The following is a 27,474-nucleotide window of genomic DNA, read 5'->3' as shown; positions in this document are numbered from 1 at the left end:
TCTATAAACGATAGTCATGAATAATAACATAACTTACCTCTCGTGCAATGCAAATGCGCTAAAATCACGAAAACATTTTTTTCTTTGATTGTATAATCTTAGATTGTAAGACCTATTCAAAAACATTTCATCAACTAGGACCATACCAAACATGAATGATACGGGAAAAAAAAAAACAAAATAAAAAAGTCGGGATAAATGATTGAATTATGTTACGAGAAACAAAAATTATAAGCGGTTGTATGTAATGTAATATAACAAAAGAAATTATGAATTGTGTAAACTATATTGAGTGTGCAGCGCTGCGGTACATCCTTGTTCGCATGCATACTGAATAAAATTTATTATAAATAAATTATTATGAACCGAGCAACTTTTTACCCATAAGTACCTTTTTTCGAAAGTTCCTACAGTACCTTCATCTCAAAATAAATGGTGCTTCAAGGGCCAAATGAATAATTCATGTAATGGTTATTTGATTTATGTAAACAATTATTTTATTTTAAGTATTAAATACATAATTACGTCAACGTAAATCGAGGACCGATTGGATACACATATCCATAAATTTATTGCTCTCTTTATCATAATAAAATATCAACTACTGATCTAAACCTCAGTGATCTCACTCATTTAAATTATTTTTTTTTGTTTTTTTTTTTTTTTTTTTTTTTTTTCGTATACTTTACAGCGTCACGCTTGCGTACTGGATCGCCGTGCGGAATGTACGTTAACTTTGTTTTCTTTTTATTTCACACAACGCGTGTTCAACCACGCTCCTGCCATCGTATTTACAAAATACGCATTTTATTGTTAACAACTAAATATCTAAGAAAAACATTTTGCAATATCGCAAAAGCTCTTTCTCTCTTTTTTTTCTATCTATGTATATAGTAGGGTTCGGTGAAAAGGTTGAAATTACAATGATTTGGCGCGACTGTCCTTTATTCTGCCTTAAATTGAATGATAATGCATAGAAAAGAAAAAAAACACTGCGGCTCATTCTCGTAAATGCAGTAGTTTGCCATCAGTCGAAAGTAGATCTTTAATTATTTTTAACTTGATTTACGCGTTTGATAAAGTTGATAACTGTCGTATATAACAAATCGTAGTATATGCTTGATTGTATACAACACACGTAAATATTTAAAAGAATAATAACGGAAATAATAAACTCAACTTTTGTGCGTTACTCGTTATGTATCACTATCATAATACGCCAAAAAATATTATTATACCAACGAGAATAGCAAAAGAAATCGTCCACTTCAAAAGTATCAAAAGCCTAATTTACCAAGTACGTGTGTGTATATGTATACTTATACATTCGAAACAGTCAATAAATCTTCATCATCCGTAAATATGAATAAACAAAAAGAAAACGATAGAATAATTTGGTGGATTTAAGTGTTCGTTGAAGAACATAAGAAAAAACTGGCTTACAAGGTACTTTTCGGTAATAACCGCATATAGTATATATTAGGACAGTGTAAGGGCATGCAGAAGTGCTGCATGCGTTGGGAGGGAACATTCGATTTTTATCCATCATACACATATAGTATGTATATTTTAATAAATTATATGAATAAATGTTTGTCGTCGATAATGCAGTGCGCTGGATCCGCAGGACGTGTTTTCCTAGTTTATCGAGGCTCGGACGGACAGGGTTGACTAGTTACCGGCGCCGCAGCGTTACCAAAAAGAGCAGCCTTGGCTTTATCAGCAGCAGCGGAAACACCGGCGGATGAGGGCGACCGGGACGACGACAGCGGCGTTGCCGGTGTCGTCGTGCGCGTCGGTCAAGACGACGAGGACGCCGAGGTGCTCGATTTCACCGGCCTCGGCACGTTCTCCGTGAACCGGCCGACTATGTTGCCACGTGGGTAGTAACAGGCCACCACGACGCAGCTGCCGTCCCTCTTGGCCATACCGATTCCCATTTCCTTGGTGCTCCGCCAGACAATCTGCGTGAAGTGACCTGGATTTGCGGGGACTATCTATTAGTTTGACTACTGTTTCTTGACGAATTGGGTTATTGCGAGCACATGGGGTGAAAAAAAATAATAAATAAACGTGCAAAAGATAACCAAACGAAATTGCATATAATCGAAGAATAAATGAAAAAAATAAAAAATAAAACGAACAAATAAACGTGAATGATGACCAAATTGCATTGGCATCGGGCAATCGATGTTTGTACCAACGATCTAGCACGTACATGTGTTGAGAACCTTGGGCTCGACCCCGAACTTGTGGTCCTTTTTCTCCGAGTACCACTTCGAGATGACCTCGCGGGGTGAGACGACGAATTTCGCATCCGAGCACTGCATCGAATATATGTTCTCCCCGTACGGCGACGACGACTGGGGTATCAGCTTGTTGGTGTTCATCAGCGTGCAAGCCCATTCCTGCGAGCAAAAGAAACGATGTTTCCTTAAAAACTGCAACTTTGAGACAGCCATCATTGAGACTGCATAAACCGGTCGAAGCCACAAAGGTACCACTGGAACGTATACCGATACCGATACCAGAAAAAGAAGAGAAAAAAGGAAACTCACCTTGGCCGAGTCGCAGAGATCGGCGCTGAGCTTGAGCTCGGGCACCTGGTGCCGCCTGCGGTACTCGTTGTGTATCCTGAGAGCCTCCTCCTGCCAGGCGCGCTCGTCGAGGATCTTGGCCGAGTCGGGTGAGCTCTTGCCGGGCTGGGGCGACGACGAGGCCGAGGAGCTCGAGGTCTGATCGCTGCAGCAGGGTGACAGCACGTTTTCGCTGAAACTCCCCAAAAAGTTGCCCGCCGGGTTGTAATTCACGACTACGTAGACCTCGCCGTTCCGGTTGCGGGCCATGCCAACGCCCAGCTCGATACTGTCGCGCCAGACGACCTGCGTAAAGTGGCCGGTCTTCAGGGTCGTCGGCTCCTTGCCGTACACGTGCTGCGTCTCCTCGGCGTACCTGACAGCGGGAGAGGGTACCACGTCACGAGTTTTCATTGTGCCATCCAATACTTACTAGTTACAAGGGACTCACCACTCGTTGACTGGCTCGTCGCCGGTTACCACGGTCTTGGGGTTCGAGCTCCACATGCAGTAGAGGTTCTCGCCGTACTCGATGTTCGCCCGGTGCTCGAGTCTGCCCCTCGTCGCCAGCACGTTCGCCCACTCCTGGCTGGCCTTGCACAACTGCGAGCCAACGAAACAAGGATCCATCAACAAACACGTATATAATGTACATGGAAATTGGACCAGTTGGGATCAATGGGGCGATTTTACCTGCTTGCTGAGCCGCAGGGGCGGGACGCCGTGGCGGGATCGGTAAATGTTGTGCATGTCGAGGCAGGCGTGGATAAACTCCGTCGACGCCCCCGGTCTGCGCACGGATGGCTTGTTACGTGGTTCAGTCTTGGTTATCTACGACACACGTGGAAAAGTTGTCTTTTACCACCTTTGCGCTTTTTTTCCACTTTCATTCTAACCTACGCAATTAATGCTCGGCACTGATTTCCCTCGCTCCGATAATTGCAAATATTCGCGATTTCGGAAACAATTTTGGAAAACAATGGTCCAACAGTGTCAGAATCGCCGATGCTAGCTGGTATCGCGTACAAGCGAAAAGCCAAAGAGAAGAAGAAGAGGAGAAGGAGGAGGAGGAGGAGGGTAAGGAGGAAGAGGCAGGCCTACGTAAACGTGAGCGATAAATAAAACTGACCGGTCCCATAAATTTCCCATATCATCGCCTCCCGGTGAAATCTTCATCTACATGGTGCGTAGGTACACGGCAGCAACCGACTAGGGTATAATATCTTATAGGGCGTGTGTACTTATAACACACACATCGGCGCCCGGTGAAAATCGACGATCGCATTGTGCTTACTTCCGCTCGTAAACAACGACCTGAACATCGCTGAGGTGTATACGTAAATGTGTATGCTTTTCTCCTACGGCTCATTGATAGAGTGCACGGTTCCAAGTTTCATTCTCTAGGATAAGGTAAAAGAAAGAGCGTACTTAATCGTCGATAGTTACAAAATACATTGGTGTGGCAAAATCAACGCTCGCGGCAAATTAATAACAAATGAGCGAAACATCTTTTTCTCAAAGAAAATCGTAATGAGATGCAATTAGAATTTAATGCAAATCAAGACTGGTATGTCTCATATTGATGCAAAGATATAAAAAAACACGCCAACAACTCTTGGGACATTTTACACGAGGAAAGCATTCGTATAATCGTAACATCAGCCACACACTCCTGGATTTACGGGTCCGCTCGATATTCCAGAGTTTATCACAGCGAAAAAGTTTACTTTCATCCACAATCTCCCAAAGAACGAGGGAAAAAAAGGGTCCCGCTCATACAGCGGCAAAACGAAAAACCCTCCCCACGGAAAAAGCGCGCCACGCTCGTGCGAGACAAATCATCTCTCTCTCTCTTTGCAGCGAATAAACTCGTATCCCGCGTTTCGAGCGAAATGGCCTGCAGTACAGAAGTAACGAGCCCATTACGAATCGTCTCGCTTTTTAACTCGACCGTCATACCGAGTAGAATTTGTTGTTGTTTTTTTCTTTCTTAGAACGGAATATACTCACCCATTTGCTCGCGGTATACATGGGGCGCCTCGTTAAGTCTGACTTTTCGTTGCGCTCTCATTTGACGCGTGTTCTTTTTCTTTTTTTTTCGTCCGGACAAGATGATCACGCGAGATGGATTATCATCATTGCCTACGAAGCCCAGAATCTGATCAGAATCAAGATCTTTGTGTTTTATTCCGATAGCGGATTTTTTTTTTTTTTTTTTTTTTGAAGGAACACCGTTGCCATGACTAATGTACAACCTTGTAACTTTTTCAAGCACCTCAGGCATCGATTACGAAATTTATTCAATAGATCGGATATTTATCGCGTTTCTCGTGTAATAGAAAGTGCATCGCTCTTATAAGTATTTCACTCTCTATGGTGTATCTCAAAGTTGGCAGACATCGTTGTCAATTAGAGCTAATTGTTGGAAACACGATACTTGGCTGCATTTAATTTTGGCGTTTCTCCTCGAGACGAGGGAGACCAGTGGAAGAAAACATTACACACTAAATCGTTGTCATGATGGTGGCACGTACCTGTGAGGAAGAGTACTTGGCAGAGTCTGGTGAGGCCGAGGAGGACCTGGCGCTGCTGCAGGACATGCCATCGCTGCCCAAGCTACTGTGAAAGCTGCCGTGGTAGGACGACAGGGGCCCCGGAGAGGCCGGAGATGCCGTCAACGGTGATTTGGACCTCACCGAGTCAGTTCTCGACCTGCGAACGCACAGTTGCATGTATACTATCAATCGTGCCAAGGGATATTTGCATCTAGAGCACTATTTTGCGGACTATAGGCCGTTAAAATATAAAGATATGGTAATTCATTAATAAAAGGGAAGCCAGACATCGCAAATGAACACATTTATGAGAAGCATAGAGTCGCCTATTCTAGTGGCATACACGTGACTGCGTATAAGGACCAAATGAGCTAGGTTATTGCGTGTAAGTGTATACCTACGTGTATCTATTGAAGCAATGACATATCATACATCCGATGGAGTTTCGACTACTCCACGAGTTTGTCACTTTTATCCTTTTCAAATCTACGTTGCTAAAAACAATTCCGATCTCCAAAGGATGAAGAAGAAAATAAAAAAAAGCATGTACTTTCCTCAACGTCGAGTGTACCTGTATACGGGCGAGCAAGGAGTAAATAAATTCGTTTCCCGTCGTCGCGCAAGGAAAGAAAAGTCGCGTTGACATCGAGTGTTGTTTTTCCTCCTCCGATAGGTAAAACGTCACTCAAGCGTGGGCACATAATGCAGAGTATACAGTCGACGACACCGACGGCTATTAGAGGGAGAGCAGAGCACCGTTGCCGGGAGCGACAGTTGTATGCCAGTGCTTCCGATTTCGCGCCGATTAGCCGAGCGGTACACTTTTGAATGTCTGCCAGAAGCGGACTTGCGAAAGTTTTCGCGTCCCGTCGATTTGGAGGGAGAAAGAAAAATTAGATTTAACCGATCGAACGGTGTACAACGTAGTCCACCCATTTTGTACGTGCACTCTTACCATGGATGACCATCGTATTTTTTTTTTTTTCAGTTTGGAAAAGCACGTGTACAACGCAATTACTCGGGAGTAATTAACGGGATAAGAGGAGCCGAATCGCGTCGAAAAGTGTGACGAAAACCACATACGAGCTCTGATGCTCATATTACAGTTTGATTACACTGTGTTCTCGATAGAGCACGTGCACGCTTAGGTGTCCTGTTGATCTTTTTTTTTTCTTTTCCATTGATAAACCTACTGATATACATACACACCGTGTATAGGTGTACCGCTAAATGAGGTCCCACTCCGAGGGAATTTTTTCCAAATGACGAGGTGATCAATCAAATGTTTGAGACCTTGAGCCACGAGTGCTCTACAGTTATTAAGATTTTTCCACAATTTGATTACACAGACGGCGAATCCTTTCAAAAGAGCCATTACGGTGCTGCACGGCAGATCGGTACGGAAAAACATAAACCGGTTGGATAAAGTCATAAAACAAGGAAATCGCGAAATTGTGCTATTTTACCTGCATCAAAGAAAAGAAAGAAAAGTTGCATAGGTAGTTGTTGTTGTTGTTCTGACCGTCAATCCTGACCTGCATCTATGTACAATGTGCACACCACGAGAGAGGAACACGTAAGCACCGTCGCTTGCGAAGGGGTCGCCCGCATCTGTTCCACAAAGTGTGAAGTCTTCACCTTCCCTCTTCGCATGTATAACCAGGTGCGGGTCTCGAGTTCACGTACACACGAATGGGAGGTATCATCGCGTGCGGTGCGGTAGTTGCGTTACGTAATCCTTTGAACGGAGTAACTCGCGTGTATGTGTATATATATGCACGATACGGCAACAATGTCAATGTCAGGAGAGGAGAAGGAAGTAACGTGTCAGAAAGGGACCATCACATAACGAGGGAACGTATGGATTCCCAGGGTAGGAGGTTTGATAATGCAAGAAAGCCGATTTTGCACTGCAGGTCATACCGTAATCGATCTTATGTATGCGCTGTACATAGGTATATGCAAGGAAATGTGCATGTATACCAGCTGTTACACCGATAAAGCATATATACCCAGTTATACCTACGAGTCGATACAGTTGCAGCGTTTAAGTGAACGAGGGATGTACATTCGTATACACGTGTGAGCACTCTAATTCAAGATATTACACATCATTGATTTCATTTTGATATATGTGTACTCGCGTACGAGTAAATTGAAATTACTTTTTGTCTTTTTCTTTCAAATCGTTGATTCATTAATAAATAAAGTGACGTTATGGATGTCGAGGCTTATTTATGAATACTCATTCTCAACGAGTCGGTTATATTTTTCGCTTCGTCCATTGGCAAATTAAGGTTTTTATTTCGGATGCAAATAATTTTGAAAGTAGATCCGACAGTCTGACCAACGACGTAGCGAGAAATAAAAAAAAAAAAACAAATTGCTGGATCATCGCACTGTGCACAGTAATTAAAGCCGTACCGTATCGACAAAACTTTACAGAGAGCAGTTGGTCTAGAAAAAAAAAAAAAAAAAAAAAAAAAGTTATAGGAAAGGCACAAATAGAAAAAAAAGCAATTCAGCCGGTCATCATTGAGCGCAAGTAGACTAGATCCCAATTTGTTACCCTCTCACTCTCTCTTCCTCTATAACGCTGTTATATACCACTGCCGTTCTTTCACTTCTGGTCTCTTCGTCTAGCCAGCAACTCGAGAGCCGTTCAATGCGACACGACAACGTCACGGGAGAGTCGAAAACGCGAAAGTGTTGCCAAGCCCAAAATCAGCAACCGCAGCTCTTGATAAACTCGTGACTCTTCTTTCTTCCGCAAGTCTTCCGTCTCTTTTTTTTCACGCAAACTAAGCAAGTAGGTACAGGCATAAAGAGAAAAGAGAGTGTTGGGCCCGAAAGTCTGTTGACTCGCGGATTTAGCCTCCTTTGGCTCGAATACAATTGGAGGGAGTCTCGAGACTCGCGCACCCATACCTCGTTACTCCTATCTGACGAATTTACAATCATTCCGGGCGAGTCTTTGTTCTTCAACGCACGGCTCATTGTTAAGATTCGATTAAAAGCTGAGTATGATGAAAGGACAAGATTCTCCAATCTACGTAAAAAAGTTTATAGAAGCCAGCAGCATAATACATGAAGAAGCAATAAAAAAAAGTGTCAACTGGAAAAGGGTAAAGTGCAAGGAGTATAAAATTAAGGATAAGCGAGCGATCATTCATAGTCGTTTTGCACGAGATGAGTGTAGCACCGTAAACTTTGAATGACCCCTTGTACAGATGTATTAATCACACTTTGCCCGGATTGTGTCACGTAAATATGTATATGTATATATGTATCACCGCAATGTTGGTATTATTATACACTAGGCCGACTAAAGAAAAAAGAGTAAATATATAAAAATGAGCATTGAATGAAAGTGAGTGTTTCAGTGTATATTTGTATACGTGTAATGTGTAGAATGTCTGTATGGAACATGTGTTGTATTTTGGCGCATCTGTCTGTTTGAACGTATAGGTGCATGTAAAAGTACCTGTCGGGCGAGACTTGGTCGACGAAGGCGACGACTTTTTTTTTCGTCCCGTTGAGCAAAGGCTTACTACAAGGGGAACGATATTGTCTGTGTATTTCAACTATCAGAATATACAAAATATGTTGATTTTTTTTTTTTTTTTTTTTTTTTTTTTTTTTTTAATTGCAAGATGTACAACTACTTTATATTTTTGTGCCGAAAGTGAGAAATGATCGTACGTTTGTATTTCTTGTCTCCTCGGCAGAACCGAGCTGCATATGCTTTCAAAGTTTCACCGTCACCGGATTCGCACGTTGCGTGACACGAGTTATTGTAATTCCAACCAAATTGGGAAAGACCACGGTTTATTTTTAGACTTGCACAAACAACAGGAGCTAGGAAATTTTTCAACAATTCCACCTCGAAACTTGTTTATCATCTCATACTCTACTTCGACAGATAGCCCGTTATCTCAACATTTGGCTATACATTGAAACTTCAAATGACTTTAATCGACTTTAATATCACGGACTGACGTTAATGTTGGTAGTAATGGCGTATCCAGCTCCATTAACTGAGTCAGCGTCCGATTTACAAGTGTGTGTGCGCGTTAAAAAAAAGTGTTTTCCACAGCCAAGCGGCTCTCAGTGGACATAGAAAGAAAAACCAACGGTCTATCGCGCACACCCGGCCGTAATTAGGACTTCCACTCGGTGACCAAGAAAACAAAAAATAACAACGCCGACCATTCCTCCGAAGAAAGGGAGAACAGCGGCGTCTACGTATGTATACATGTATACACTGTCAGAGTACAATGGAAGGGGGAGGCCAACAGCACTCACCTGTTGGACTTGGGCGTGACGATGTCCCTCGTTTCCGAGGTGTACTTCCTCTCGGCGCGACCGCCGTTGAACAACTCCACGGTCTCTCTGGTGACGGTCTCGAGGACCGGGTCGCCACCGCGCCTGCCTTTGCTGAACGTCCTCTGGTCCGTCTTGCGGACCATTACGACCCTCGACAGTGGCTGGTTGAACTCGTGGCCGTGCATCGTCGGTGGTATCATCGCCAGCGACTGCGACAACGGGCCACCCACTCGTGGCGACCTGCAACAATCCAACGGGAGAGCAAACATTTAGATTTTTCTCAACAATTTTTAACGATGCTTTTTGGGGGGGAAAAAAAAACCACCTCTGTCCTCGCCTTGCCCAATCGGTGGACTCGAGGTGAGTTGTTTAATTACCGTGACTGCGACAAAGGAGACGGTGAATTTGTACAAAATTACACGTTTCATACGTCTCTGGACTCATACCAAGAGAAATAATATACTCTAATGGACGCATTTTTTTTTTACATAAATAAGTCACATGTGTGCACAATAATATTCCACGCTCGGCGAATCCCCGGCAATTTTTGTATGCAGTATATGGCTCAGTCCCAGGGGGCAACAAGGGAAAAATGTATTCGACTCGCTCGGCAAGGAAGCGGAAACAACAGCCGGGCTCGTTTAATATAAACAACGCGCGCTGCATCCAAAGTAATTGCAGCTCCTAATTAATTTCGCCAACGAGCCGGTCCCACCATACACACACGCTTGCCGATCTCGTACATCGCAGCGCGTTGCGTAATACGTGTAAAGGGTAAGTGATGCCCTGATGCGTGCTCGTGAAAAGTGAGCGTTTATTATTTTATCGGCCGGGCCTTGTCTCTAAATTCGCTTAATATACAACGCATAGCTGTCATTTCGTATATGTTTACCGTATAGCCGTGTGTATTTCGCGGGTACCAGTGTTTTCAAATATATGCGCGATCGAAGCTTTACATTCGACTGTGTATTTGTATCCCCATGCGATCGTTGAATTGGTAATACACACGCGGGTATCAAGTCAGGTATAGCTTAAAATACCTATGCATATTTTGGAGTTCAAGGAGGGGGGGAACAATGCCCCGGCTACAGTCGCTTTCTGCACGTACGCGTATACAGGTATATTAAAATATGAAGACAAGCCCTCCTGCTGAAAGAGTTTTCTCTGGTTTCTTAATTGTAACGCTATACATTACCGATTCCGTGAGAAATCGCAAGATACTTGTATGTAGGTACGTATGGAAAGAGTTTTGGGTGTGTATTTTAACGTTATTTTTTAAAAACTGCCAACCCTGTCGCAGGTAAATCAATAAAAATATTTATAAACTCCCATGACGCGTTGCCCAATGCATCAGATATTTCATAAAGAGCGATAGAAAATCGTCTCTTCTCTCGACATCGGTACAGGTAGTATAGTCCGAAAACTGTTGGTATAGGGTACTTACTCGACGAACCAACTCTCTCCCTCCATCAGCTATAGCCGGTTCTCTCGATAACGTGTACAACAATAGAGCACACCCGCAGCTCACAACTCACTCGCTTCACGCCCAATACGAGCCCGTACCATAACGTGTACCTCCTCCCTTCGACTCGACAACCGCAACAGGGGCCCTATATCTACTTTACCGCACGCACAGGCCGCGCACACCGTAACGATACCGATCGTTCAAAAAAAAAAAAAAATATTTTGCCATGCAAGAAGCCAACAGAATTCACTCTTCCTTCCGAGCGTCAGTCGGTGTATTATACCGTCGAATAGGTATATACTTACGCGCTCCGGCCGAGCTCGCGGCATAAACTGAGGCATCCCGGGCCCATTGCTGTACAGTATATACGCACCCGACTGTATAATATATACTTTGCAGGCCAGCTGGTGCGGCTCCAACTGCCCTGCTGTATACATATATACATGTTAGGGGCCCCCTCGCCGCGTACACGCTTGCAAAAGAGCAAGTGTTGGTTATAGGAGGCACTGCACGCATACACACACACAACAAGAAAGGAAGGAAAGAAAAAGAGAGAAAGAGAGAGAAAAAGGACGCTCGCTCTCCTTCTACGTTTTCTCGTAGCTCCTTCGTCTTTCTTCGTCTGTCGGCATATATACACACGCAGACCCGACCAATTAGCCGTTATATACCGGCGTGCCTCGCGAGCGAAAAGTCTCTCTCTACGGATATACCCACACGTAAGTACACGGCAAAAGGCAGAGACAGAGAGAGAGAGAGGAGCGAATGCCCTCTTTGCCGCTTCTTTTTTTTACTTTTATTCTCCTCCTCTTTCTCTTATCGCGAAGGCGCGACACGCCCCGCGAGCGTCCCACTACCCCGTCGTCGTCGCGTGAATCAGCTTCTCTCTCTGGATCTTCATCCTCGTGGGAGAGCGCAAAGAGCGAGGAAAGGATGAGTAAGCCAAAGGCATGTGGGTATACTCGAGCAGCTCGAAAGATGTTCGTGTCTTCCTTTTTTTTTCACCCTCCTCGCCCTGGATTTTTCTCATTTTGCACTCCATGTAATGCATATCGTGAGATTTTCTTCGTGAATATAATAATCATAATAAGCATAGCTGTATAGTTCGAGGGAGGGTTTCGGAAAAATATTAACTTTATTCCTCACGGTAACAAAGGCTCTTGCACATTTATTATCTCGCGATTGATTGACGGACTCTTTGTGTACATAACGTACAAGTGTATGTAGGTGTGGTGGTTGAATATTGTTTTTTTAATTTTTCCTCCGCAGTGGATCATTCGCTGTGATGGTTGATGACTTTTTTTCTTAACAAAAGTAGAGACGGGCAAGCGAGCAACGACCAGCCAATTATTAAATCAGATCGCAAACTCGGCCTCATACAACATTGCGTATAGCCGTCGGCATCCCTTGACGTCAAAATCTTGCAGACCAGACGTCTGCGGCGCACAATGGACCGATACGATGAGAAAACGAGATTCCAGCGAGTACCACTACTCACTGTTGTATAGAAAAGGGTGTACTGTATATGGATGCACGTGTACATGAATAGTCAATGTATCCATCTCCATACCGCGATAAAGGATTCGTCATCATTAATGTGTATACTATAAACTAGACAAGAGAGTTATACATTTGCCCTTTAATTTAGCGTAAGTTATGTATCAAAGTTGAATGATCGCCACTCTTACATATTTATGTACATGCTAGATGATTTTCCGTACTTTTTTTTCCTCTTTCGTAATTCTCAAGCTCAAATTGTACACCATTTGTGCTTTTTTATGCCAAGTTTACAGTTAAGCTTCGTATCTGAAACGCAAAACTAAGGAGAGATTTCGGGATTTATTCGTTGAAATCGGTATCTCCCGCCAAACCCCTCGACCTGAAATACTTGTGGAGCGCATCGGTTATTCTAACCGATAGTCTTTTTTTTCAATTTAACGATAAAATCTATTTATCGGTTGATAAAGATAAAATTTACCGCCTCGCAAGCTTATATATATCTAATTTACCGATACTCGAGTTCATAAATATAGGTATACGTTTAATGAGTGTACGCTCGAGAGAGAGTGCGCCGTCACTATAAAACGATTCGAAATATTTCCAATAGGTGTTGATAGCAAACAAACATCCCGTATCGGTATTTATAAGGTTACTTTTTTTTCTCCATTTGAACTAGGGGGAAGTACGCAGAAATGAGAAAAAAAGGCCTCTAAATTCCACCCAAGAGAGCGTAATTGAGATTATCTCTTGGTGCACATGTACACGTATATATACGTATAGCTAAAGTACGTGCACATTAATTGACGCTCACCTCCGCTTCCGGCATTCCCTTCTATATATAAACCATATTACCCCACCGCGGTAGCTAAAAGAGTAGTACATACAATAAGGTGCGACACAGTAAGTACCACCTATATACATATACCTGTGATGTACGAGGGAACGAAGAAACTATGGTCTGCGGACAGCAGCGAAAATACTTGGAGGCGAGCCTCGAGAGAAAATAATGGTACACCTAATAACAAAGCAAGCGAGCGGGGGGGGGGGAAGAGAGAAGGTGGCGATGGTATACGGCCGGTCGTTCGAAGACGAGGTACCGCTACTCGGGGCTGACCGGAATCACTGCTCTGGAACTGCAGCTCCGCGGAGAACGAAGGAAAAAAGAAATAAAAACTCACCCAAGAGGCCGGTAATGGGTATATCATTGTACGGTGCGTGTGTATATTCATACCGCGGCCGTCACTATACTTGCTCTGACCCGGTGGTGCATGGGTATCGCTTAGCGATTAGGAGAGGCGAAGCGAGGTGCCGATCTTCGGGACGAAAACACGCGTTCCTCGCTTGCCAAGGCTGCACTTATTCTTATATATGCGAGCGAGCCTGGTACACCTGGGTGGTAAGTATGCGGTCAAGGTTTTATTCGGTATCGTGGATCGAGTTCACCTGTATGCATCTAATTACCTACTGCTTGTTTTTTTTTTTTTTTCTCTTTTTGCTCAATCGCGAACTTGGGTCTTTTTGATTTTGGCACCGATTTTGTTGATCTATTTGAGGAAAGCTAGGCTGCTTATATGCAGACGTGACTGGTCTCCTCTTTGCGGAACGAGGAGCAGCTACTTTCTCTCATGAAACTCTCGTATAACATAATACCTATATATACATATGCAAGAAAGCAGCGCATCGTCGAGCACGGTAATTTTCAAATTCAAACTTTTGCGCGATCGCTATTTCAATGCTCCTTTGATGTTCGTGCTCGTGTGTTATTGAAATATAATGGACGTTTACCACCAACGAACGAGTTTCAATGTATACAAGACATTAAGTTGCAGGAGCATCGCAAAAGTTATTAATTCTCCTAATCCGAGCTGATTTGCATCGAAAGGATCGAGCCTGAAAAAATTGCACGTCCGATGAAAATTTCACGCTCGTGGATTCATTTCCTGTCGAATGCGCTGCAAAGCGTATACCCACAACCATCATTACGAGCATACATGAAGGCAGTACACCTCTCCCCGTACAATTTATATTCCAACCCATGGTTGTAGTACCTATAATAAAGATGCATCAGTTCGAGTAGGTACGTCGCAAATGTATAGCGTAAGAAATACGAGAGCAGCGCAAAAATCAATTCCCGACCGATCGTGAAAGAAATTGGTGATAAATTTTGCCACGTTACTCCCCACTATGTGCGGCGCACCTTCTTAAAATCAATTTATCAGTCAGCAGGAATCAATTGGTTAGAGCAACCACATCCTTTCCGAGACCCTCAAAGCGATTACTTTCGTTCTCGGCGGCGCTGCTCTTGTGAGAACAACTGCTCGTTCGATCGGGTCTACTTTATTTTTTGAGGGGGAAAAAAAAGACAAGTGAAACTTTAAATTTACGTCCCCCAAGCTTATGGAAACGCGACATGGTAAATAGTGTGCATACGTGCACTTGAATGGAAACCGGTTAACTAAGCGATGTAAAGGAGGCGTTGCTCGCGCACGTGTGCCCCTCTGCGATACACTTGGATTCCCACACGTGCCGCACAATAGAGTTCCATTGAAAGTTAAGATTCGATGCACCTGTTGAGGGGGAAAAATAAAGAAAGAATTACATAAAGATGAAAAAGCTGTTTGAATTGTGACTAAATTGCAGTAAGTACAATGCATTACCTTTACAAAGGTTTGTCGAAGATTTTGATACGTAACTGTGCAAAGATAAGCGACTAGTCCAAACCAAAGTAATCTCAACCTGTTTAATCACGGAAAAAATTCTTCCTCACGAAAATCGAGCCCAACAGGGAATGACGCAACCTTCCACGACTCCGGTGTCGCGTCCATGGTTTGCCGATTTTTTTTTTTTCCAACTCATACGCCACGTATCTTCGTTTCAGATCGCAAGGCTATCTTCGTAGAGAAAACAAGAAGAAAAAAAAAGCCGCGAGGGCCAACTTTTTACGTAAGCGTAACTTTTTGCGAGCGCACGCTCGGATCGTAACTCTGCGGTTATCGCGAAACGCGTGTTAATTTACGGAAAGCAAAACCATTCACTCGGTGTGGGTACAAAAGAGTGCAATTAACGTTACGGCACGTAGGTACACTATACTACGAATTTTTTGCTTCGATAAGAAACAGTCTCGAAAAATATCGAGATCCATCACAAAATAAAGGAGTAAATAAAATCTGTTCACATATGTGTGCACGTGCACCTTCTCCGTATTCACCGTAATGTATTTCATTGCTCAACGATATATGCACGGCGAGCTCACGAAGAAGAAAGATCTTTGCACAATCATCACCTGCACTCGCATAAGTACTCGCTTCCTCTAACTTTTCCCTGAGCGCATTGCTACCACTGCACTATACGTATTGTATACATGTACGCTTGTTTTCCCTTGCCGGTGCGCTCACCACCTAATCTGGGTCATAAAATTATACGCACCGGCGTATCGAGCGCTCGATCGATCACAGAGAACTGGACGAAGTAAGTGACATTCGCGAGAGAGCTACATGTGCACCACTTACTATGAAGTACAAGAGTTACGTTGGCACATGGTGCATGTCTCATGGCTGACCTCCCTGGGGGTCAAATGAAAATATTTATATGGACGCACGTGACCAGAGCACCCACAAGTGTATATACACATACCGACGACCCGAGCGATCGTGCCGAGAAGTTTGTTTGTTTGCTTATGCATGGTTTTACAAAGCAAATTTATTTTACTGTCACCTTATGTGTTTACGGACAAAACACGCGGAGCGTATACCTTTCACTGTGCAAATATATATATATACGAACGGCGAGGTGAAACATTTTTAAGGTCACCTACCTATGTATGCAAGACAATGAGAGAGAGAGAGAGATTAGCTATAAGACACGCACTTGAGTTTGTTTTCCAAACAGGTAGGTATATGTACAATACGGTATCTGTACACCCAACTCTCTCTCGCTTGACCTTTTGTACACGGAGATTACAAGAGATACGTGTATATTTGCGTAAGGCCGAGAATAGCTGCGACAGCTCTTACGTAACCCGTTATCGAGTCACGTTGCGAAGCGATCGTCAGCGGAGGAGTCGTGTACCTATAGCTTGCGTTTCTTTGCTTGGCAGCTTTGACGCCCCCACGCGACAGGTGTACGAGCTCGTGAATCAAGCCGAATGAAGGAGGGTGCAGTTTGGCTGGAAATTAATTTGACACCACCCCCCGAATCTCAACGTCTTACCGATCGCCTGGACAAAAAAAGGATATACTTATGGCCGGGTTATCAAAACGTATCGTAAAAATCCACTTACCGATTTGTATCTCCCGTAGACGCGATTTGTGTGCCCCAACAGTTTGCAAAGTATAATCGCTTCGCTCCGTATGTAAATTGAAGCACTATATGTGGACGCGATCTCGTTCGAGGTGTACATGTCCACACGGCAGATAAATGGCCCGCGAAGCGTGAGTGACACGGGGTCTCTAGGGGCACGCGAGAGAGTGCCATTGTGAGATATTCTGTACCGAGTACGGCGTTGTGTGTGCACATTCACGCGTCCATTTACAATTACGCGAGGGACATTTTTTTTTTTTTTTTTTTAAGGAAAACGAGTTCCTTTTCGTACCGAGAGAGTGTCGTATATGTAGAGCACCGATGGGTGATTAATTTCGACATCGAGTGAGTAGGTACTGCGTAGCTAGTAGGGACGATCGAAAATGTTTTTCCCCTGGCATGAAATTCGGATTGTCCTTTGGTTACCACCGTAGATTGCAAAAATTCATTGAAACGTCACTTTCTACTTTTAAATTGGTTCGTGCAACTCGGAGCGTGTTTTCCGCCAAAGCCCATGTAGGGTATACAGCTGTCGAAGGGAACGCTCTCGAGCTACGGGAGTCAATAACCTACTCCCGAGAAAATCTACAATACTGGTACTCTCCGTAGAACTTTTCTCCTACAAACACCACTGTACCGTGTAATTATATGCACGACTCAACAAAGATGTACTTACAGCCAACAGAATGTTATACAGTGTACAAGGGCACATTGTTCAGCAAAGTAGTTGCGTACCACTGTGCGTAACGAGAGTGAACGAGAACGCAAAAACTCATACGATTACGTACCGAAACGATCGATGCGTCGGTTAAGGGATACTCCATGAAAGACTCGATGATACATTGTATTGTATGATATTAATACGTACGCGAACGGAGATGTCAGCGAGGCATATATATCTGTTCCGCTTCGAGGAAGAAGAAGATGCCAGGGTGTCGTATGAATCGGCAAAAACCAGGCATTGAAAAAAAAAAATATGTATATATATGTCAGAGCACGTGTACCATTCACGTGCACAATGAGTAATGAGTAATGAGTAATGACGGGTAATTAGCCCATGGCTGTGAAATGACTTGCGCAAGTAGGTCCACGAAGCCTGATGCTGACACTCTCTCTCTCTCTCTCTCTCCATTGTCTGTTGATTCGTTTTTTTTTCTTTTGTCGCAAACTTTTTCGAGTAAAACAACTTTAGTGAGGGACACTTTGCGACTTGGCTTTAAAGAATTTTAGGTACGACCACTCTGCAGGAGTACCATTAGTTTTTGAGACAGAAAAAACATGCTAGTCAAATCTTTTTGTGTAATCTGACTTGACTTGTGATTAGAGAAGTTTTGTCAAAAGTAAAAAAAAAGTGCCAAGTTTTTAAATACAGAACTCCAAAAGAGAAACGTGCACGGTACTTTCACTACGATCTCACTAATTGTCTCTATGATGTTAAAGAGACACTTACACTTGGCAGAAACAGAAGAAACACCTTGTATCTGAGGACAGAAATAAGTAAAGTAACAAACTCTCTTGATAATATTAGTAGTAACATTATTACTTTGAAATGAAGTTGATCCTTTTTTTTGTTGTGCAAACACCAAAATTTGTAGAGCAGCATTTTTTTCGTACGCTAAATGTCCAACCTGTTACGAGAATCTGGCGAAAAGTAATGGAATTAAGCCACGACAACGTGTGATGAATCAGTAGAAGGTTTTAATTGATTGCTACGAAATTTAATAAGCTACATTTATACTGCACAGTGTCTACTTGTATATCCTGGGCTCTAAATCACTTTGGTGGCTCTTTCGTCTGTCAGAGCCATCACAGACACGTGTACGAGTGTCTCATCAAATCATCGTGGGCATTTCATCTTTTACGTGCACGTGTGACAGAAAGGGCACGCTCCACGTGTGCATGGACACTGTATGCTCGACATCAAAAAATGCTGATACCTTATGACTATATAAAAATATATTTTCCATAAACTATTTAGACAAAAAACCAAACATCGCGTCTATCCCCGATGTATATATATGAACCCAAAAATAGCCCCTATCCCTCGGTCAGCGCTGCAGCATCCATTCTTTTTTTCAATTAAACGAGCACTTTCAGCTTCAATTGAGCAAACGTCACGCGCAAGCTCCGCCCAAGGAAAGTGGAAAGGCTAAAGTTTCGAAAATAAGTCCCTAAAGTGGCCTGAGGTCGCACCTATCCGCCCATCGCCTCTCTCTCTCTCTCTCTTTCACGCGTGAAACTTGATAATCTCAGCCAAGAGATGCCACAGGGCTCTAACGAGCTGCTGCTCGGCGTGTGACTCCCGTAACGCACTCGTCGTTAAAATTCCGTCTCGGCTGAAAAACAGGAGGCGAGATGTACATCGTCCCGCGTGCATTGGACTGCCCACGTGCCATTAGGTCGGTAGCAGCTACCGTTGCTGCTGCATCAATTTCGTTATTATTGTTATTATGATGATGATGAGTATTGCACGCACGCGATTGGGAGCGTCTCGTGCGGCAAGAGGCGGAGGAGGGGACCTGCCGGCAGCGGATGCAACTGCCTCGTCAAGGCTCCCGGTCGTCTATATTTAACGGGGGCAGGGGGCTCTGTTATTGTTACGTGAGTGCACGTCAAGTTCACGGCACTCGATGAAGGACAAGTTTTAGTGATGGCTTGGCTGAAGAAAGACATCTCTTCGTCTCCTCTCGTTGTTTGAAAAAACGTTGACAGAGTCGTCGAAAAAAAAAAACTAGTAGAACCAGACGATTTTGGGCAGACACGTTATTTTGTTTCACTGCACACGGAGCGTTGATTCGATGCAGTTTATGGAAGTATAAAAAGGAAATCAATTAATGGAGAGCACGTGTAACATACTTTACTTGGTTACGGGCAAACGAGTGCTCTCCCACGCGTGCGTGCTAAAGTTCCTCGACGATCTTTTTCGTTTGTTACTTGGAGTACAAATACCTGGCTTTTTTTCACCATCCCGAAACGGCGCAGGAATTGAGTGGATAATCGTGTTTTGCGCCAACATGCAGGATGAATAATAGCACTGCAAGCGCTCGTTAAAGGAGTACTTCTAATGTACGCATGCACTGGTGTTTGCCTTCCAACGTTTTTAGGAGCTTGACTTGCTCAAATATCGCTTCTCACGTGACGTTATGCATTACGTGCACTTTTGTTTGGATCCACTTTTTTTTTCGCTCTTCGATTGCGTAAATTGTACAAGTATATACATTGCTCAACAACAGAGGGGTCTCGCGTCGTCCCATTGTTCGATAGGCATCTTGACTCGTTTGTGGGATGCGCCGAGCGGAAATTCGCGGTCGCGCCGATCGCCGATCTGTATCGAAAAACCAGCCGTCGAGACGGAAAGTGAGCAGTGCTCCGCGACTCGACGGCGTCCCGTAAATTATATACACCCGTGGCGCGCGTCTCCTTCCACGAAGTTAACCGCGCGTCGAAGTTGTTGCTCCTTTACCCGCTTCCCCGTTTGCACGTGATGTATACATACATACACGCAACACGTGCGAATGCGAGAGATGAAGAGGCCGCCTCCGCGAGCTAATTACGCGACTGTGTCTAATTGCATATACGTCTCCTTTTCGGCGTCTCGTGCAATTGTAACTCGCGTGGAGGAAACGATTTCGGCTCCGCGTGGCGTATACGTGAGACACGGTTAGCTCGCGCTATGCGTTACGTCGCTGATTTACGAGTGCTGCTTGGGCTTGTACGTGCACGAATTTCGCCGTTTATAATTGACGCCTGATTGTTCCTCAAGCGTATGTCTCGAGATCTTGCAGATGGCAATCGCCTTATCGCGAAAAGGATCCAGCGAGCGATCGATCGGTATCTTTCCTTTTTTTTTCTCAAAATTTTCTACATCCCAACTTTTTCCTCCCGTACAAGGCTCGATACATCCGAGGCAATCATGGCAATCTACGGGACTCCAAAAATCCAAGCGCCTCAACAATGAAATTGCAGGGGGTAAATAAAACAGAGGCGCGGGGTTTTTCCTATCTAAAATGGCATATCTCGCTGTATTGAAGCGGAGAGGGAGGCAGGTCGTGAGCGGATGCTGGAAAATAATCGATTAGCAGCCGCTCGATCGATCGATCAAGACGCAAATAGAACTCTATGAGTCGCGAGGAGGGAGGTATTTGTTACCCCCCCCTTTTTTTTAACAGGTTCATGGCCATGGGTAGCAGATCGATTTTCATGAATTATTGATACTGTAGAGTTAATTGGTAAACTCGACTCTTTTTTGCTCGATTACCTAGTTTCCTCAATTATAGCTCCCGGTGCGTGGGTACGTTTTGTTGGCACGCATGGTCATACGCGATGCTTGGTAAAAATTCTTATAATCGTAACTTTGTACTGTTTCTCGAAAGCCAAGGTAAGAGAGTGTTAATTTATGCCCATTGATATTCACGGTCTCACGGAGCAACGTCACATCCTGCTATTGTGAAGACTTATTCGATCGAGCTGTGATTGCGGTGCATCGAAAAATTTCAACCCAAACGAGAAGGATTTATACAATGCAAAACTCTACTCGTGTGCTGGTATAGTTTGGAATAAGCAACTCTCGCGAGGTATAATTTCACTTTGGCCGAAAAACACGAAAATCGCGTTCGCGCGAAACAGAGGCTCGATGGATGCATTGCGTAACACAAATTGCCCCGTACTCTCGTCAGCGTCCACAGTACACTACTCGTTTTTCAGCAAAACGACTGCCAGTCTTTTGTATAGCAGTATATAGCTACAATTAACACACGGGTGTTTTTTTTTAATTTTTCGTTGAGTTATCAGCTCTTTGCACGATTTTTTTTATATTCGAGAGATGACCATGATTACCTCAAACAATTTTAATTTGTTGAAAAATGTCAACACTGTGATACAGAGGTGCAGTATCGCGTGGTGTATCAAAACATGGTAATCCAACGTACGGTAATACGTATACACTCGGAAAGTATCAATTTTCATTACAACGTCGTCAATACACTTTCTAAGCGCGTAAACGCAACACCAGCCCGCGCAGCTCGATCTTCGGATCAAGGCCTCGTAACACACATATTATACATACAAGCCCATGGCGCAAACAACGAGACGATTTTCCCGAGAGTCCCCGATGAACGTAAATAGTGTACCATTAGTTCGCACCTACTTCTCGGAAACCCGTACCCCCCATTAAATTGTTTTGCATCATGGTACAATGTACCCGTCGGCCAAGCAACAAGTTTCCATCTTGAAAAAGAAAAAAAAGTATGTAGTCATAACCGCATGCTTAGCTCGCGTTTGAGCTCTATCTCGTTGGCGTATATGTTCCAAGGCAGAGCGAGGCAGAGTAGATATCACGGGAGTATCTCCAGCCGAGAGGGAAAGGGAAAATGCCCAGCCTCGCGCATTAGCGTCTTACTCCCTTCCCCCCCCCTTTTTTTTCCTCGAGATGCACCATAGCACACGAGCGAGCGTGGGACTGGAGCGAACGTGCCTCGCTCAACAAAAGCCGGCCGGCACGTATACAATATTACCATGCCTATAGATATTTATATATATACGTAAGGGGATTTTAAATTATCTCGGGCAACGATTACACGTAATGCCGTTTTGCAACTTTTTGCAGTCTTTGAGTACAAGTTTTCGGCTCGAAATCCAAGAAGACAATCGTCCTTTGCATCGAGTCGATTGAAAAATAATCTATTTTTTTTTTTCTTTTAATATCTGTCAAAGCAAACGAATCATCGAAACTGTCCTACTTTTGTATATGTCGCATGCGCACACTCCTCTCTCGCACTCGTGACGGTATATTCCCAAGAGTGCCGATTTTTTCCCAACCGCGTTTGCCCACGTTTGCAGAGCGTACGTATAACACACGTATACTTACAATATGGATCTTTTGTTTGAGAGTTGCGCAACTGCGCGCAACGCGTGTACGAGCCGCCAGAGCGCAAAGGCAAACTAACTTTTAACGCGCTTTACCGAAGCGAGATATCGCGGCTTTTTTTTTTACGATGTTTAAAGTACGGTGTACGAGCGCCACGGGGACTCGTGAAATTGAAATGGGCGCAGGAACATTGAAAAACGAGGAAAAAGATGAGAGAGAGAGAGAGAGAGAGAGAGAAACGTCATCTTGCACGCGAGGGGATCGCAAAGTGGGCTGCGAGAGGAAGCTGTATATACGTTAGGTACACGCGGGAGCAAAAAGAAGGAGGAGGAGGAGAAAGAGCCGCGAAAGTGACGGGCGGAAGGAAACTTTTTGCTTTTTTTTTTCCGCGGCGCCGAGGGAGATGTGTGTGTTATGTTTTCCAAACGGAGATGCGGTCGCGCGGTAATGGCAACAATAAACGTGTCTTTGGAACGCTCGATAGAATCGGCAATAAAATATAGGGCACGCACTCGCGGCATTGACGCGAAATGCCATTATAACGCCTCGGGAAATAAAGTTCGAAATGAAAGTTGTGTGTACATAGGTAGTGGAATGTAGGTAGGTGTACACGCGTACACGAAAGATTTTCGTCGGGTATAATACCTGCAGCGTGCTTGCGCAACCTCATAGAAAGCGCGAGAAGCGTGTACTTGATTTTTTTTCAAGATCCTTATCAGCTCTAAATGTGATGTCGGGGAGTTCATTAGAGGATGGCTTCGAGGTATCGCTGGCACAGAGACGTGTACACGAGTTACGTAACGCGGGTATATAATATATGTGTACTCGTACCCTATGAATTTTCATTATATTCTATCCATCGGCCGTGAGGTTGCTTTATCGTTACTCGTCGAGGTCTACCTCATTAAACAAAAAAACAAAAAAAAAACAAAAAAAAGAAAGAAAGAAAATAGCAAACGATTCACTTTTGCCCAAATAAAAGTACAATGCTCGCTCATCCTCTATATTTTCCGAAAGCCAATGTGCTCTCCACAGGTTAATCTGCTCTAATTCTGATCGTCTACGAAATGGCTCACCTGATGGAGTAAGACTTTCCCGGATGTTTGGTGGCCATTGTACTTTTTGTTGATAAAGCAGTCAGCCAATAACAAGTGCGGTGGCGTGACTTGGATCGGTTTCCTCCCTCGTTGCCCGCGTCTCTTTGCTTCCCCGTACCATCACGTTACATTCCGGTAGCTTCGCATCCACCCCTAGCTCTTGCGCGTGTGTATATACACGTATATGTACGAGTGACGACGAGCACTTTCTGTGCGGATGTAGTGGTGCCGACGACAGCATCCTTTTGCCGGGGGAGAGTTGGAGTGTATACTAATCTACTCGAGCACGAATGCGGAGAAAAGCCGCGCGACGGTGATCGTTCCCCCATCCCCAGCGTTCCCAACGATCGGTACAGGAGGCACAGGACCCGAGATTTATGGACGGAAAGGTTTTCGATTGTATATGGCTACTGCTCTTTTGTCAAACTAGTTTTATCGTGAGCTATGCTTGGTATTTTTCTGCTACTCGACACAATTATTAGCTCGGCCATATTTTTGTTTTGTTTTTTTCTCCTTTTTTCACGCATACCGAATAGCAAATGTAACAACAAAGAAACCGCGGGACGACAAACAATATACGTGGGTATTTTCACAGCTAGGCCCAAAGAACAACAAACGCATCACTGCTCGCACTTGCTAAACAGTCCAAACGAGCAAATGGGGATTATTAATAACCGGACCGAGATAGTAATTTAACTTTGAAAGGAGAAAAAAGTCAATAGCCTGTCGATGATCGATAGCCTACGGCTCGTTGCGAAACCTGCCGGGAGCAGTTGAACTCCAAGAAATTGTTCTTGTTTACTTGGCCGTTGTACCTGTCGCAGTGTAACAAGCCCACGTGTACTCGGCCCGAAAGTACAAACGGAGCAGCGATGACGGGAAAATTCTCCACTCCCGCGCACCCGGCCTATATTTCGTGCACAGCCCTGAAAATCGATAGACCGCACGCAGCATCTTCCTCTCTTTCTCGGCAACTGTACCTTCCGGGCGAGCATCGCACTCTCCGGTGTACATGTAATTTTGATCCCCGGAAGCACCGGCCCCATCGTGAAGGATATCCTCGTGCTAGTTGTATAGATGCAATGGCGGCCAGTGGACCAACCTTTCTTTTTCCCCCGTTTCGTTCGGTGGGGAAAGAGCGACATATATTCTGTCGAGGAGACAGCCCTCTCGGGAGACGGACGGGCTGCTGCGCACGGCTGTCACTTTCCTCGGGCACGCGCAGCACAACACGTGCGTACACATTATACCTATACTCGCTCGCGCTCCCGGAACGAAGGTTCTCGAGGGAGTTGTACTTGCACCTCTTGGGTTTTATTAGCCCCGCCGTGCGCGCATTTCCTCTATCTATGCTTGGTATAGGGTTTTGCACTCGAGTGCCGTCCTTGTCGTTGGTTTTCCTATGACCACGCGTACATTCAACTTGCCGCCGTGCACGCATAACAATCTACCCGCACATATTTGCTTCGGTTTTCTTAATTTTTCGTCGGCTGTCGTGGTGCAGTTGGTATATATCGTGGAATCCCCCGTCCCAAGTGGGTTTCGCATCTCGATAAAATATGGAAATCGCTTGAGGGGAGGAAAGAAAGTAAAGTGTCCCCATTGATTTGACGAAAGAGAATTTAAAAAAAAATCATAGTTTCTATGAGTTCTGTTTCACTGATTTTTTTTATCACCGCTGGGAAAACATGTGTACATGTATTTTTTTATACGCTTCTAATTCAATTAACTCGTCATAAATCGTCGATCCGTATCTTGTTCCACGTGTACGTTTATTACTGTGCTAGTTTTAGGAAAATCCGAATGTTGCCGTTTGAAACATTTCTTCCCATGAAAATAATATACTTTATCATGGTTTTTTGCTTCGTTTAACATATTTCCCTTAAATATCAACTCGTCGACCCACGACCAAACAAATTTTAGAATGGAAGATGAAAAACACTGAAAAATTCAGAAAAGACGTTTCTACATAACGAATAAAAATATTAAAAAAAAAAAAAAAAAAAGAGAGAGCTGGACTTTTTTAGAAACTCCTCCACCGCTTTGAAAAAGCTCGGACCCACGAGTTTCGAGCAGCATCACAACAGGGAGTAGTTCAAGCGCCACTAACACATCGAACGTGTTACCTCGGATCATTCCAATACCACGACGGGGTCACATTAAACAACGCAGGGTGTCAATGGCGCAAAAACCCCATAGTATAAGTACGTATAGGATGAAGAAAGAAAAGGAAAAGGAAAAAAAGTTACACATCTTTTAAAGCCACCGCGTCAAGTAGTGACAGTAGGGAGAAAACGCGCACGCATACACGAGACTAATATCATTAAAAGGAGTTATCGAGCCGGGGCGCAGTTTTTTCGGGGTCACGTTGCACCTCCAATCAAGGCCGTTACATTACAACGCACACTCGCATCCGCTTATACTTCACCAGGTGTATTATAATACTTTGCTGGGTATAGCTGGTACAGTGCTTTTGCATCAAGCTGCGTGTGTATACCTAGCCCTACGTGCGCGTCATCGATTTTTCACCTCCACCCCCGAGCCACGAGCCACCCCCTCCTCTTGCTACGACAACCCCCAACCCCCTGCGGTATATTACGCGTTGGTGGTAAAAGTAAATTATTTCCTCGTTTAAAAAGCAACAAACAAGAAATCAATGGACATCGGGCTGACAACACATACTCGAAATACTTGGGCCGAAGGACAAAAAAAAAGGAGAACGGAAAGTACTTGTACAAGTCGCACCTCATCATGTTTCCTTGCAGTCGGTGATGACGGTCTCTTCCTCGAAGGCTCCCGGAACACCGTGCACAGGGTCCTCAGGAAGATCCCATTCGCGTACAACCGAGCGAGTACAGCTTGGGCATCCGAACAATCACACCCACGACACGAGGCGAACTTTGCAAGTTGTCCGTAGTTATATCACGAGCCAGCTGGGATTTACACTCGCGAGCGTAGGCACAACGGAGGAGGCGGCTGCCGTTGGACACCCGACGCCGACAACATCCCGGGCTGGAATGACGACAGCAGCAGCAGCAGCAGCGGCCGGGAGAGCACGGCCAGGCAGCGCTCGCGCGCGCGCAATACCGGCTCTCCTCCACTCCTTCAGCCATGCATTCCGTATACTCACAGGGTGGCAGTGGTGTACCTACCTACACACACGATGCAACACCCCAGTGTGTGTATAACGTGGCCGAGGGGTCGTTATTCGCTAACTCACCCTCCGTCCTCGCCGAGTCCATCCGATCTCTCCCCCTATATCTTCCATCCCTCCCACAACCCTCGATATTATGCATGCGACGCGGGCGAGGCGATATATTAGCCGCACGCGTGGAATTTCTTTTGTTCATCCCGTGACACCGTGCAGCTATGGGTGGTACACGTACGGATTCGCCCCCGTCTGTCCCTCCCCGATTGCCGATGATTTCGCGCTTCATCGCCATGTGTATGAGAGCTTTTTTTTTTTCTCTTTCCCTTCCTGCACCGCGGAGGTTCTTGAACTCTTCTAGATCGGAGTTTTGTGCGGTTGTACTTCGGAAAACGGCTATTTGCGTGGTGGAACGCGTTGAAAATGGGAAGCGACCTCTGACCTGGATCTTTTGGAAATACGCGCGGGTCCCAAACCGGAGCTTCCGAGTAATCCATGGAAGTGCCAAGAACTGCTTAGGCAACCGGTGCGAGTCTGAAACGCGGGTGTACGACCACACCGTGCAATTATTAACGTTAGAGTTAATTGAGCGCGAGGCGGACGCTTTCGGTGCTTCTTAAAATAATGCACGGTGTACACGCG

General features: G+C 44.6%; 1 protein-coding gene across 1 annotated transcript; it reads right to left on the bottom strand.

Moving 5' to 3' along the window:
• Positions 1–536: 536 nt before the first annotated feature.
• Positions 537–26,683, bottom strand: LOC106644405 (uncharacterized). Its single transcript, XM_089596087.1, has 9 exons — positions 26,430–26,683; positions 9,437–9,697; positions 8,616–8,681; positions 5,111–5,288; positions 3,270–3,407; positions 3,028–3,179; positions 2,559–2,952; positions 2,219–2,408; positions 537–1,978 (listed from the first exon to the last, which is right to left on the bottom strand). The coding sequence occupies exons 1-9, from the start codon at positions 26,435–26,437 to the stop codon at positions 1,800–1,802; spliced, it is 1,566 nt and encodes a 521-aa protein (XP_089452213.1). The 5' UTR covers positions 26,438–26,683; the 3' UTR covers positions 537–1,799.
• Between the last annotated feature and the right edge of the window lie 791 nt (positions 26,684–27,474).

This window comes from Copidosoma floridanum, unplaced genomic scaffold (assembly GCF_036245765.1).
Source record: "Copidosoma floridanum isolate Cflo_tuat_1 unplaced genomic scaffold, Cflo_Japanese_pri ptg000001l, whole genome shotgun sequence".
Classification (NCBI taxonomy): Eukaryota; Metazoa; Arthropoda; class Insecta; order Hymenoptera; family Encyrtidae; genus Copidosoma; species Copidosoma floridanum.
Note: the sequence above shows the minus strand (reverse complement) of the source record. Positions and strands in the feature narration are given on the sequence as shown.

Excerpts from the sequence above, each read along its gene's own strand:
- LOC106644405 (XM_089596087.1), bottom strand. Across the intron at positions 8,682-9,436 it reads GTCACGCCCAAGTCCAACAG|TAAGCCTTTGCTCAACGGGA; the intron begins GTGAGTGCTGTT and ends TTCCCCTTGTAG. Across the intron at positions 3,408-5,110 it reads CCAAGTACTCTTCCTCACAG|ATAACCAAGACTGAACCACG; the intron begins GTACGTGCCACC and ends CGTGTGTCGTAG.